The 15421-nt window shown below is 40.7% G+C and overlaps 1 protein-coding gene across 1 annotated transcript; it reads right to left on the bottom strand.

Annotated features, from left to right (window-relative positions):
• Positions 1–1503: 1503 nt before the first annotated feature.
• Positions 1504–2177, bottom strand: LOC308081734 (malignant T-cell-amplified sequence 1-like; the record flags this gene model as incomplete). The annotated part of the gene is made up of 1 exon (XM_080423352.1): positions 1504–2177. One exon carries the CDS (start codon positions 2175–2177, stop codon positions 1632–1634), a length of 546 nt encoding a protein of 181 aa, XP_080279478.1. The 3' UTR covers positions 1504–1631.
• Between the last annotated feature and the right edge of the window lie 13244 nt (positions 2178–15421).

Here is a 15421-nt window from a genome sequence, read left to right as displayed (position 1 = left end):
AATCATATAAGGTATATTCACAGAAATGTAATGGGCAGAGCTAGAGGTGGGGACTTAAACAGGGATGCACAGTGAGTGGACTTTTTCACACTGGAAGGACATTACTTACGTATAAGTAAACTGTAAGGGCTGCTTGCAGACATTCTTGACCGCTAAACTGCTAACCCCTATTTGAAAACATACTGTATGTGCCAGGGACTGAGGGACCCCATAAGATAATATTTGCCAGACCCAAGGGGTCGGCCTACATGAGGCTTTGTCGGTCGGTCTGTCCCTCTTTTCCTGTCCTGTCCCTCTTTTCCTCTGCACACACGTCATGCGAAGTCCGACCATTCAGATTTCAACCACTAGGGGTCTGGCAGTACCAGGTCTCCTGGTTCCCTTGTTTGTCACGTTTGTCAAAAAACAGCCGATCTAAAAGCTCACAATGTGTTGCATTGCGATTCGTTGTGAAAGCCGGGGAATAAAATAGGGCTTAAGTGGTTAAACTGTTCCTCATTTTGCTTGGGACCCGGGCCCTGGTGGTCTACATTGAGAACCAGAACTCTAAAGACTTCTAAAGACTAGACAGAGAGGACAATCTCACAGCTTTCTTTTTCTTTTACTTGGTGGAAACAGTTGTAAAAAAAATAAAAAATAAAGTCTCCGCCAGCGGGTCGTCTTGGTAGAACGGGTCGTCTTGGTAGAATGCGCGTGGTTTTTGGTGTTCTATAGGGGCGACTGAATATGTAGTGTCTGCATCTAAAAAATGTTCTTCTTGAAGCAATGTGTCATATGGGAGTCCTCGTAATTGACTGGTTTGTTCAAATGCTTGTCTGTCTTCTTCATCTTCATTGTCTTGAACAGTTTCAGCAGTTGATTGGTGTGTTTGATCTATGTCAGTTTTCTCTAGTGCTACATAATGTATTTGATCAAGGTGGCCAATTGTTACAGTATTAAGACTTCGGCCTTGTTGTGGGATCAATTCAACTCTATAGTCCTCTTCTGTGTTACTGTTGTAGATGAGTATGCTTTCTTAGCTTTGGCCTTCTGCGCCTTTGCTTGACCAATGTTAGGTGTTCTCAGAGGGACACACACACGCACTGGAAGGTACTGTTCCAATCAAGATGATTGATCCTGTCTTACCTCACTTCAAAAACGTAAACAGCTTTTTGAAGCTTTTTTCACAATACAATATTCTCGTGATTTATTTTTACAAAATGAGACTCCAGACAAATTACGAATGACTTTTTGACTCTATGACCACAAATTATTTCTCACACAAAATGTAGAACATTAAGTATCTTAATATCCCCCCCAGGCCAGGATGGCCGGGGCGGGGATTATTATTACAAACTCTATTTACCCCCAAGCTTTCTCGTGTCCTGATGACTGCACCCCACGACTGGTAGGCAACTAGGCCTGTCGATTACGTGCGCTCCGCACACACGGGGGAAATAGAGTTTGTATGACAGACGGTGCAACTGTTAGTATTTGTTGTGGACCCTATGGGCCAATGGGATTGGATGTTGTGTTCATGATATATGGCATCTTTTGTACGAAATTTGTTAAGGCAATTACAGTCAAATCGTTTGGAGTATCCTTGGCCTACGGGGAGTGTGGGTGAAAGGTTTCTCATATAGACAGTCACATCAATTATACATCTTCATGTGCCACAATCCGTCATTAAGATAGTGAACATTCTCGATTCCGATTCCCTTGTTGACTTTCTTGATGTTTTCTGCAGACATCTTCATCAGTCCAACACAGAGGGCATGCTGTTTGCCCTCCGCTGTGATGCCAACTACCGTGTCCACAGCGGCGGGCTGGAGTTTAGCTCCCTGGGACGTGAGTCCCGGGCACATGATGTTGGCTCCACTCAAGACAAATTTGATGGCCCCTTTGTCTACTTGCTGGTGTGGAAGTATGAATGGATATTTATGCAGCAGTCTGAGAGTTGGGCAGAATGGTCCTTCCCTCTGTCTGAAGAAAAGCAGCTCCCCGTTCGCTGTCAGGACTTCGATGTGTTCGTGGCATCTCACTATTTTGACGGGGTCCTTTTTTGGCATTATGTGGTTGAGCCATGCCTCGATGTTGGGAAACTGCTCCAACAGCTGGTTCTTGATTCCTTTGATAACTGACGACTTCAGCTGAATGCAGTTGGAAACGTTTTCCTTCTCGTCAAACTTTTTAAACATCCTCAGTCGTGTTCAACGCGTTCAATCGACTCCTCCGTAGCTTCATCGCACTTAAGCATCTGCTATTTAAAGATGAAGTTTGTCAGTGGGTGTGAGTCCCAGATTACGCCCAAATATGGACATGTCTCATGTGACATTACTGACATCATAAACTATTGGCTGCGAGCTACCAGTATACACACAGTGCTGATGTCATAATAATGATGCCGGTGTGTGACTGGGTGAATGTGACATTATAAAAGTGCTTTTGAGACTTTACACTGTAAATGCAGTCCATTTCCACGACAGACTGACTGACTGACGGACGGACGGACGGACGGACGGACGGACGGACGGACGGACGGACGGACGGGCGGGTGGACGGGCGGGCAGGCAGGCAGGCACTCTTACAGGTGGCTATCCTCCTCCAAAGCCACGCCGTAAAAATGTCATGCAGAGTCCTTACGTTGCCTTCTATGATCTTTCCAAATAGGGATGGCTTCAACTGCCGTGCCAGGATATGGATGTCTACATCACAGTGTCATCACGTCTACATCACGGCAAAATCGTATAAAGGGAACACTTTGTAGCCGAACGCAGCGCCATTAGCTCTCGAGTAGCAGAAGACAGCTATCTATCTATCTGCTTAGGATAACCCCTCTCAGCAGACGATAACTGACAACAGCGGAAGAACAATCATTGCTGTTGGAGCACACATCTGTACAAATAGCCACAGTCTAAACTGAATCCTGAGGATGGTATGCTGACTCTCGACAATCTGAAATGATTGCTGCCACGACCTATTGATCTAAGCACCTTCTACCCTTCGAACGTTAGTATACAGCGTCCACAAGCGAACTTATTGTCACATCACATGTTTACAGGTGCTAAAAAGAAGTGGGTGGAATTCTTTCTCGTACAAGCGCAAAAGCGTAATGTGAAAAACGTGTCAGAGCCAAGTTACGCAGCGTGATGGGTCCAATCAACAGCGTCAGCGGCAAAACAACAGAAAACCATGTAACTCGTTACACTCTTGAAGAAATCCGATCCCACAACGCGAGCGAGGACACGTGGCTTGTCATCCACGGTAAGGTGTACGACATCACAGACTTCCTCGAGGAGCATCCTGGGGGTAAGGAGGTTTTGCTCGAGCTGGCGGGCACGGATGCCACAGAAGGCTTTGAGGATGTCGGCCATTCCACCGATGCTCGAGAGATTCTGGAGCAGTACTACGTTGGGGACATACGGATGTCGGAAAGGACAAGCCGACACAAGGAGAGTCCAGAAGTAGTAGTAGCTCCTCTTGGACTGCATGGTTGATATATGCTATCGCTGCAGCTGCTGCGGCTCTCATGTATGGCTACTACGTGCGTTAGCGTTAGAACCAGCCTCCACGTTGGGGTTCGAGGACCCCACAGGGGTCCTTGGCAGGGTTCCACGGGGGTCCCCAGCCAAATGGACCCTTATCGGGGCTGTAACTCTGAGAGTGTACAAATGGAACCAAATGGACCCTATACGAATGGAACCAAAGTTCTCGGAGCCTCCTACAGCCAGCTTGGCGAAGCATCCAATTTCGTTGTTGAAATGCTGCTCTCACAGCAATGATGGTTTTGGTAAGGCGAGTTTAAAGGGGGCTTAATCACAGATGTCGAACCCAAATTAAGGACATATAATTAACAATGTTTTTTGTTGTTTTTCTTTTCATTTTTTTTTGTCTTTCTTTTTGTTTTTGAATTTGGATTGTCTTATGAACAGTGGTGGAAAGTAACTAAGTACATTTACTCAAGTAAGTACATAAGTACAATGTTAAGGGATTCTTTTTTACTTTATTGGAGTATTTCCAAATTTCAATACTTTTACTTGTACTCCATAACATCTCAAATGTTGTACTTTTACTCAACAACAATTATTTAAAAACTTTAGTTACTAATTACTTTGTAGATTTTGATTATTATTACAAAACATACATTAACCACTTCCGCCCTAAAAATACTTAGAAGCTATCTACAAGCTCACAACGCTTTGAATCGTGGCACGTTGTGACCTTGTAGATCAGCTATTTTCAAAAGATTTTTAATACATTTTGAAAACTTCTGAAATTGGACATTGTGCATAATGAGTACTTTTACTTGTTTAAGTATATCTTGATGCCAATCCTTTTGTACTTTTGCTCAAGTCCATTTCAAATACTAATATATAATGCGTTCCCAGTATGCAAAAAGTATTGAGGTTCTAAAAAGGTTAGAACCCTCAGGCACCTCAACTGCAGAACATTCTCCCAGTTTTGGTCTGTGAAGCAGACACACTCTGTATAGATAAAATATATATATATATATTCCAAAAGATTGTCAAAAATGAAAAAAAAACATTTAAGAAATCGTGGACGTAGCAGACCTTCAAGGTTTAGGTTAAAATAAAAAAGTACTGTTTACAGTGAAGATAAGGAGTCTGGGGTTTAAGTGGTTCCAATGGTTTTAGGGCACAGCCCCAATCATCTTGATTGCATACTGTTAGCCTACAGTGTTGATAATTAAGCTCACAAATGCTCATATCGTATCAATCAATATAATTGACATGGATAATTGATTTATAATATAAATACTATAGATAGATATAAATTATATCTATCTATAGTATTTATACTATAGATAGATAGATATAGAGTATTGAGTATATGAGTGGCTTCACTGTCAGTAACTTATTTGTTTCTAAACATTAACTAAATTACAACATTTACAACAGTAAATGTTAAGCTTCTGTTAACTACTCCATTCCATGACTCAGTATTTAGGCTACATGGTAAGTAGCTTGTAAAGTGAAGATACACCTATCTAATCCCAAAGGGGAAATTCAGTTTCCCACTTCAGTCAGCTGAGTGCCTTTCAAGTGAGCAGCAGTGGTGGAAACGCATGGCAGCGCGTTGTGTGAGCTTTTAGATCTGCTATTTTCAAACATTTTAGTACTTTTACTTCTGGTAGGCTAAGTATATTTTGATGACCATGCTTTTCCACTTTTACTCAAGTAACATTTTGAACACAGGACTTTGACTTGTATACTTATATTGTATTATTGCTACTTTTATTTAAGCAAACTATGTAAGTAGCCTACTTTTTCTACCACTGGTGAGCAGTTATTCGTGTCTTGTTCAAAGCACACCTCGACATAATTGCTCGGGCCGGAAATTAATCCCTGGAAATCTGATTCACAAGCCTTAAAGAATATGCGTTGACCGGAAATCGAACCCGTGTCAACTGCTTGGAAGGCAGCTATGCTCACCACTATAGGGGCCGGGCAAAAGGCGTGGCCAAGCTTAGGCGGAAGTAGTTCCGGTGGCCATATTAGGGGAGCTCCATAACAACAGCTCGTATCAACAACATTGACAGTTACCCACGAGTCACGACGTGTGCTGAACTACAGCGAGTTTATTGGTAAAGGACAGAAGATGGACCGGGCAATGCGTGACAGAGAGATACCATACAGAGAGAAGCTGAACGCAGACGCAAAGGCACGCTACCTGGAAAAAAGTCATTACATCTGTGCCCTAGATCAGATGTAATGACAGTGCCCAGTCAGTCACAATCATTCATTTTACCTGAAAAGAACAACGTTTTGTTGCTTAGTTGTGTAACCAAAATAAAATATAGTCATCTTGAGTACTGATTATTTATATATATATTTATAATATTATTATAGCGAAGTATTATTATAAATTTTATATTGTTCATTGATCATTGAGAAAGTGCACAACGGACCTGTTGCGATCAGTGTTGCCATATTTTGCGAGAGAAATAAGCAACCAGGTCTATGAAAACAAGCCCAAAAGAAGTGGCTTAGTGACATCAGCTACTTGAAAATAGCCGATCTACAAGCTCACGTGAGCTTGTACATAGGCTATTAAAAAAAACTCTTGCAATAAAATAAATAATATTTGGAATATTTTTTTAAACATTCTAACAACACAAATGCTCCCTGGCACAAAACATTTTCATGAAAAGATTTGAGAACCACTGGTTTTATTTTTTTTATAAAGCCTAAATAAGCAAGTACCTAAATAAGCAAGTGCACTTGTCTTTGTAAATAAGCCACACAAAACTACTAATTTTACAAGCAACTTAACAGAAAAAGAAGCCCAAAGTCGCTTATAATAAGCCGACATGGCAACGCTGATGCTCGCCTCGCCCTTGCCTTTTTTAATTTAACGTCTGAAACCTTGGCATTGCATCCGATAATGCAGCGCTGTCGTACCATTGCTAAATTAGAGCAACAGACAAGTTAGAGATAGATAATATGTACACCGTCTACTTGCTGGACAACAAACACAGGACTACAGACTAGGCTACTACACTACTCTACACTTGTGGCAGCTGTCAATCTACTCACTCACAATGGCGGCGAAAGTGGGCTGATTTAACGGCGTCTCGACCCTGTGACATCGCTATGCCCGGCCCCTATACCACCAACGCTATACATCTGTCGCGGCTGCTTGGTTGAGTAATAGCATATCACCATGTAGCCTGGATCATCAATACAATAATTCCCGGGCTCATATTAAAACCAATCAATCAGCTGGTTTACTTTATAAACTTTAACACATTACTGACTGAGGATGGTTTGCACCGAGGTCAGGTACTGGATACCGCCGCTAGATGGCAGCATTACACAGTGCACGTTGAGGTAATAAGTTATTTTTCGTTACCATCGCTAGATGGCAGCATAGCACTGCAATGCACCGTTTGTAGTGTACAGTGGTGGAAAGTAACCACATACATTTACTGAAGTACTGTACCTAAGTACAATTTTGAGGTATTTTTTACTTTACTGGAGTATTTCTAATTTTCTTTACTTTTACTTCTACTCCACTACATCTCAGTGCAAGCTTCGCAACGCATTGCGAGCTTGTAGATCTGCTATTTTAAAAAGGTTTATTAATTTTGAGTACTTTTACTTTTGGTACTTTAAGTACATTTTAATGCCCATACTTTTGTACTTTTACTCAAGTGAAATGTTGAACACAGGACTTTGACTTGTAACAGAGTATTTCTACATTGTGGTATTGCTATTTTTATTTAAGTAGCCTAAAACATGTGAGTACTTCTTCCACCACTAGGGACATACATAGATTATGTATCGTTACCACCGCTAGAGGGCAGCATAGCACTGCACATCTTAACTGTATTGCGATGATGATTCTAGTGCTAGCTATAAGGAAATGCACATTTTGTAGTGAATTATCCGTTATATTATACCTCTATGGAATTATCAGACTGATATTTATTCAAAGTAGTGGACTTATTATTGTCGTACCTATTGTATGTACAAGCTCAATCACGCTTAATCAAGTACATTTAGAATTCCTGACTTTTACTTTACTGAGTATTTCTACCTACTTAAGTTATTTTTTTTAAATTGAGTACTTTTCCCACAACAGATTCTAGGGCTAGCTATACACGAATCCACAGAGCGCTTCCCTGTAGGTATGGCGCCGCCCCTTTTAGGTAGCGCCGCCATTACTGCGGTGTCAATATCAGTCAGCTGCTACTACGCTGAGTGCGGTGTCAGTCAGGTGCAGTCACTGACTGCTCAAGTTACTCTTTTTACCTGCTTTTTACTACTAACTAAAGATGTACAGAAAGTCGGGACGCACTTGTGTTGTTTATGGCTGCTCCAACAGCAGTGGACAAATGCAACTTTGGAGAGAAACGGAATGTGAAACACAAGCCTAAAGTTCATGACAACTGTCTGTGCCTCAGGCCCTATGGCTTGCACAGATTCCCTGGGCGTGAGAGTGGAGAGGACCAAGATGTTAGCCAAAAGTGGATAAAAAATGTGAAATTAAAGGACTTTGTTCCCACAAAGAACAGCGTGGTAAGTTTTGGAAACTTTTGGTTAGTTACTCACTCTTAATGTTAGCATGCAGCAGCTGCTAAGTAGCCCTAGCTCTGGCCCACAGCGTCAGAAGGAGTTCTCCTTAACGCTATGGGACCTTCTAGCCTTTGCCCGAACACCCGCGGTAGCACAGCCTCTCCTCTGTAGTAAAACAAAAAAATACACTTTCGCTAGTCACCAAAACAAAGACGGTTTAAAGATGTTGTAAGCCTACTTTCCTTAGTGGGAACACTCTGAGCCCCCCACCTCACGTCTAAAATACACTTTTTGCCCAGAAAATAAAGTATTTAACCAAAGGAAAAATCTGGTAAATGGAAATATTCCATTGACCAGATCTGTAGGGGGCGCGGTGGAGTAACTAAAAAAAAATTTTCCTTCCGGTGAAATATTTATTTTCTGTCCAAAAAGTGTATTCTAGACGTGAGGTGGGGGGCTCCAAGTGTTCCCACTAAGTAGAGTATGTTTTCAACATCTTAAAACTGTCTTTGTTTTGGTGAGTAGCCAAAGTGCATTTTTTATTACTCGAGACGAGAGGCTGAGCAGCCTGCGATCCCGTTGGTATGCGGGCAAAGTACCATGGCGTTAAGGAGAACTCCTTCTAACGCTATGGACCAGAGCTACATGGTTGAAACATGTTATCTTATCTAAGTTCAGCTAACGTTAATAACATCATTGTTAGTAGTATGCTAAGCTGCTGCTCTTGTGTGTGCAAAAATAAATCACCTGTGGCGTTATTGTGATTAAATAGTACCTTATTTGGTAAAACTATGGCAGTCTAATGAACACAAACACTACTGTTTTTATGTTGTATTCAGCCACTTATGTAACAGGGGATACACAAATGCATTTAGTGTACACATTTTAAAAGGTCTGTGGAGTTGAAAATAATAATAATAAAATAATATATTATTTTCAATTTTATAAAACGTTGCCCCAACCTACACAACTCTGTCAGGGTGTAAATGGAACCAAATGAACAGAGTGACTGTTGACTCAGTCACAACAGTGGCTGAATGTTGATGAGCTTCCTATGAAAGTCTATGACATGAAACCATTTAGTGGACAATAGTTTATGTATTGTTGAGTTATATGTGGTACCAGTATTTACTATTCATTTTCTTTATTCCATCTTAAGGTTTGTGGAGTACACTTCCCAGATGGTAGGCCAACCATTGAACACCCATATCCAGTTTTGCAACTCGGTTTTCCCCTTCAAATTGATTTGTTTTTGGTTCAACATGTTGTCATTTATTTTGAAAATAAATTTAAAACAATGTAGCACTGTTTCTTTTTCTTTTGTTTTCATAGGGGAGAATGCAGTCTGGTAGAGCCCCCGCTAAGAGAAGATGCCTTCAGCCATTATGCAGCAACACATTAAGAGTAGTGCCTGAAGACACCACATCCAATGTGGAAAATGTCGATCAAGTACGTTAGATCTTTTTCCCCTTCAAAATGATTGTGTTTGGTTCAACATGTTGTGTAATTTATTTTGGAAAAAAAAAAAAGAATGTAAGCACCGTTTCTTTTGTTTTCATAGGGGAGAATGCAGTCTGGTACAGCGCCCCCCAAGATAAAATGCCCTCAGCCATTAAGAGCAGCACCTGAAGCCACCACATCCAATGTGGAAAATGTCTATCACGTACGTTAGATCGTTTTCCCCTTCAAATCGATTGTTTTTGGTTCAACATGTTGTCATTTATTTTGAAAATAAATTTAAAACAATGTAGCACTGTTTCTTTTTCTTTTGTTTTCATAGGCGAGAATGCAGTCTGGTACAGCCCCCGCTAAGAGAAGATGCCCTCAGCCATTATGCAGCAACACATTAAGAGCAGCACCTGAAGACACCACGTCAGCACCTGAAGACACCACATCCAATGTGGAAAATGTCATGCCTCTGGCTGTGAAGCGTGACATCGGCATCCAGTAGCCCGATAGGCCTACTGTGCACAACTACTCAACTACCAAGACAAGGCGCAACAGGTCAACACAAACTGATCCTACACCATCATTGTCAGCATATGACCTGGATGACAAAGATTCAAAATTTTACACAGGCATAGGGATTGAAAGTTTTTGGCAGCTTTTGCATGCCGTCATAGATTTTCTCCCACCTCCAAAGATTACCTATTTAGCAGTCCACGACCAGCTCTTACTTGTTTTAATGAGGCTACGTCTTTGTTTGATGTTCACAGACTTGGGTAAACGATTTGGAGTAAGTAGGAGCTCAGCATGTAATATCTTTTCACTTTGGAGACCAAAACTTGCTAGGTTTATGAGGGAAAAGGTGATTGCGTGGTTGCCCAGAGATACTCTCAAAAGAATTATGCCTTCCTGTTTCAGTGTAAATTATCCCAAAGCAACATGCATAATAGACTGTACTGAAATATTTGTACAAAGTCCAAAACACTTAAGGAAAAGATCACAAACATACAGCAACTACAAACATCATAACACTTACAAAGTCTTATATTGTATTGCCCCGAATGGCTATGTAATGTTCACATCAAAACTGTTTGGTGGAAGGGCCAGTGACACTTTTATCACAAAGAACTGATTCCTGGTGATCAAATTTTAGCAGACCGTGGGTTCAACATCTCTGATGTATTGCCCCCAGGGGTGACTCTGGCTCTTCCAGCCTTTACTCGCGGCCTCAAAGAACTTCCTGAGCATGAAGTTGTGGCAACACGACGCTTAGCAAATGTCAGAATCCATGTTGAGCGTGCAATTAGAAGGTTCAAATGTTTTAAAATTGTCTGTTATGTTTATGTTATTCCTGGGAGGGTACAGCATGTTGATGACATTGTAAGCATTTGTGCTGGGCTTTGTAATTTGCAACCCAAGTTAATTCAGACTGAGGAAACATCTGATATTGAGGAAGAAGAGGAATGTCATTTGGATGAAGCTGATGAGCAAGATGGAGAAAATATGTGCCGATTACTCCAAAAACAGTTGTATTCATTAAGACTTCATTCTCCATTGTAGCTTTAATATTCAAAAAGCAAATTGAAGCACTAACAAATCTCACTGTCACAGCCTTGAGTTAAATGTACTATTGGTTTCTGAAAAGGAGGGAGATGTTTGTATGAAATGCATCATCTGTGTATTTTAAGACAATATTGTACTTTGTTGTATCACAAACTTTGTCAACTGACCATTTCACTTTGATGAAGTGCATTTACTCATGAATGAAATCATTTGACCCTCATTAGATTCAAATTCAAAAGAGGACTACTTTAGTCCATGTACTTTCATGACTCCATGTGCTATTCTAGTAGCTATTGCTGGTAATAAATACTCAAAGTACACAACCTTCAGGTGGCCGATTTTCTCTGTTATCCACTCTTGGTTGTATGGGACATCTGTGATAATCTTTTCATTTTGGGTCCATACAAGGAACTTGCAATTTGTTTTGTTAGCACAATGCATTGCTAGCTGTACCTGGTAATAGAACCCTAATCCTGATGCTGTTTCCCTCAGAATATATTGTCCATTAATATGCCTTACATCATATTTGTTTGACTCAATCATTTTTAGCAGACTGCCATTGTGTGCCTCAAGTTTTTTCTCTGTAGGACATTTAATCTCAAGGATGGTATCTGCATCTATGATACCATCGAGGCTGGCACCAAGCCAATTTTCTTCCTCGTGCACAATAAGACCTGTAGTCTCCACCGTCAGTCCTGTGGTCTCCTCAAACCATTTTCTAGCCAAAGGCTCTGATGTCTGACCATGTCTTGAGGCTGCATTACCAGCAAAGGTGCCATTCAGTTTCCGTTCCACCCAGTTTTGTGGGTTTACCTTTTTGGGCACTTCAGATGCCTCACTACTGGTAATTCTAATTTTCCTTTGATCTAGCCAAAATTTACTATTCTGGCCCTTTGTTTCTGTGGCTATTCTCTCCCTCTCATCTTTCCCACATACCACATATCTTTCAAAAACAGAGTTACAGAGTGTACATATGTGTTCAGCACATTGTTTATGACATGTAGGCAGTTCATTAACAGTTGCTTTCTTTTGTGGCTGTGCAGTCAACACATTATGCAAAATGGTACCCGGTATATTGGCTAGGCCAGCCATCTCAGGGGATGAAAAGTGCTGAATGACGTCTGCAGCTGTCTGAAATGCCGTAGCTGTGACTTTCATATTTTTTCGAGGTACCTGGTCTGGCCCTCGTATGTTCTCCACTGTGTCAGGCACCACATTTTCACAGGTGGATTTATTCCAGGCACAAGCCTCATCAGTGCATGCTGTGCCTGTGAATTCCTGACTGGCAGCATCTTTCACTTTGTACAGTATTCCAGCTGAATGACTGCAGCTCCTCCCTCGGTTGGCCATGCAGTCACAGCTCACATCTACAACTGTGCCATCCCTCCTCTGCAGAGTTACTTCAACATGATGATAATGTTTTATGTCCTGTGAGTAACGCACAGGTCCTTTCAGAATGATGTGCTCATCATCTGGTAGAATGTGGAGTATCTGGCCAACCCATCCGGAGCTCAGGTAATTTTGACCCTCTATCAGGGACCTGTAGTTGGCATTTTGTTGCTCATCACATGCCAGGTGATGAATGAAATATTCTTGAATACCTATCAAAATAATAAAAAATATTCGTTTTTCAAATAGGGTTAATACCACTGATCTGTAATGATTGTGAAATGCAAATATTAACTAGACGGTATAGTCCTTAAGAGCAGTGGTGGAAAGTATTTAAGTACATTTACTCAAGTACTGTACTTAAGTACAATTTAGAGGATTTTTTACTTTACTTCTACTCTATCTTAGAGGCAAATATTATACTTTTACTCCTCTACAATTATTTGAAAACTTTAGTTGCTTCGTAGATTGGGATTATTATTACAAAACATACATTAACCCTATTTAAACTTCGGCTAAATAGCCGATCTACAAGCTCACAATGCATTGTGAGCTTGTAGATCTATTTTCAAAAGATTTTTTATACATTTGAAAACTTGTGAAATAGTTATGCAAATACTTCTGCATAATGAGTACTTTTCTACTTTTGGTACATTTTTATACCAATACTTTTGTATTTTTACTCAATTAGATTTAGAATTCCGGACTTGTACTTGTAACAGAGTATTTCTACATTGCAGTATTGATACTTTTACTTAAGTATAAAATGTGAGTACTTTTTCCACCACTGCTTAAGAGTTGCATTTGATAATCTTGCTAGCTAACAAACAAACAGAAATTAAACACTGGCAGACCTAACGTTGCTATTTTTTTTGGCAAAGAGATATGGGGTAGGAAAAATAGCCTACTGTTGTAACCGAGGTCCGTTTTGTCTACTAAGAATTTTAAGTGGTTAATATCATGATTGTCATCATTGAATTACCTTTATCAGTAACTCTGGGCCACTGTCTAACGTCGTCAATCCAGGTACTCATGCTGTTAGTCACTGGCTGTCAGTTTGGTGACTTTGATTTTCCCAACCAAGTTAGTGTTAGTTAGTAATAAACCAAGCAGCAGGTAAAGTAACGTCAACAGACGGACTGACACGCAGCAGCTGACTGAGCTGACCGGCGCCCCCTACAGGGCAGGGGGCGCCGACAACTTGAGGCACACAATGGCAGTCTTCTAAAAATGATTGAGTCAAACAAATATGATGTAAGGCATATTAATAGACAATATATTCTGAGGGAAACAGCATCAGGATTAGGGTTCTATTACCAGGTACAGCTAGCAATGCATTGTGCTAACAAAACAAAGTGCAAGTTCCTTGTATGGACTCAAATGAAAAGATTATCACAGATGTCCCATACACCCAAGAGTGGATAACAGAGAAAATTGGCCACCTGAAGGTTGTGTACTTTGAGTATTTATTACCAGCAATAGCTACTAGAATAGCACATGGAGTCATGAAAGTACATGGACTAAAGTAGTCCTCTTTTGAATTTGAATCTAATGAGGGTCAAATGATTTCAATCATAATGAAATGCACTTCATAAAAGGGAAATGGTCAGTTGACAAAGTTTGTGATATATAACAAAGTACAATATTGTCTTAAAATACACAGATGATGCATTTCATACAAACATCTCCCTCCTTTTCAGAAACAAATAGTAAATTTAACTCAAAGCTGTGACAAAGTTGCAAAGGGAGATTTGTTAGTGCTTCAATTTGCTTTTTGATTATCTTGCTCATCAGCTTCATCCAAATGACATTCCTCTTCTTCCTCAATATCAGATGTTTCCTCGGTTTCAGTCTGAATTAACTTGGGTTGCAAATTACAAAGCCCAGCACAAATACTTACAATGTCATCATGTTTTACCCTCCCAGGAATCACATAACTGACAATTTTAAAACATTTGAACCTTCTAATTGCACGCTCGACATGGATTCTGACATTTGCTAAGCGTCTTGTTCCCACAACTTCATGCTCAGGAAGTTCTTTGAGGCCGCGAGTAAAGGCTGGAAGAGCCAGAGTCACCCCTGGGGGCAATGCATCAGAGATGCTGAACCCACGGTCTGCTAAAATTTGATCACCAGGAGTTCCAGAAGCCCACTGTTCTTTGTGATAAAAGTGTCACTGGCCCTTCCACCAAACAGTTTTGATGTGAACATAACATAACCATTCGGGGCAATGCAATATAAGACTTTGTAAGTGTTATGATGTTTGTAGTTGCTGTATGTTTGTGATCTTTTCCTTAAGTGTTTTGGCCTTTGTACAAATATTTCTGTACAGTCTATTATGCATGTTGCTTTGGGATAATTTACACTGAAACAGGAAGGCATTATTCTTTTGAGAGTATCTCTGGGCAACCACGCAATCACCTTTTCCCTCATAAACCTAGCAAGTTTTGGTCTCCAAAGTGAAAAGATGTTACATGCTGAGCTCCTGCTTACTCCAAATCGTTTACCCAAGTCTGTGAACATCAAACAAAGACGTAGCCTCATTAAAACAAGTAAGAGCTGGTCGTGGACTGCTAAATAGGTAATCTTTGGAGGTGGGAGAAAATCTATGACGGCATGCAAAAGCTGCCAAAAACTTTCAATCCCTATGCCTGTGTAAAATTTTGAATCTTTGTCATCCAGGTCATATGCTGACAATGATGGTGTAGGATCAGTTTGTGTTGCCCTGTTGCGCCTTGTCTTGGTAGTTGAGTAGTTGTGCTCAGTAGGCCTATCGGGCCACTGGGTGCCGATGTCACGCTTCACAGCCAGAGGCATGACATTTTCCACATTGGATGTGGTGTCTTCGGGTGCTGATGTTGTGTCTTCAGGTGCTGCTCTTAATGTGTTGCTGCTTAATGGCTGAGGGCATCTTCTCTTAGGGGGGGCTGTACCAGACTGCATTCTCCCCTATGAAAACAAAAGAAAAACAAACAGTGCTTACATTTTTTTACTTATTTTCTAAA

Source organism: Gymnoscopelus braueri (assembly GCF_963280865.1).
Source record: "Gymnoscopelus braueri genome assembly, chromosome: 3".
Classification (NCBI taxonomy): domain Eukaryota; kingdom Metazoa; phylum Chordata; class Actinopteri; order Myctophiformes; family Myctophidae; genus Gymnoscopelus; species Gymnoscopelus braueri.
The sequence above is the reverse complement of the archived record's forward strand: the minus strand, read 5'-3'. Positions and strand labels throughout refer to the sequence as shown.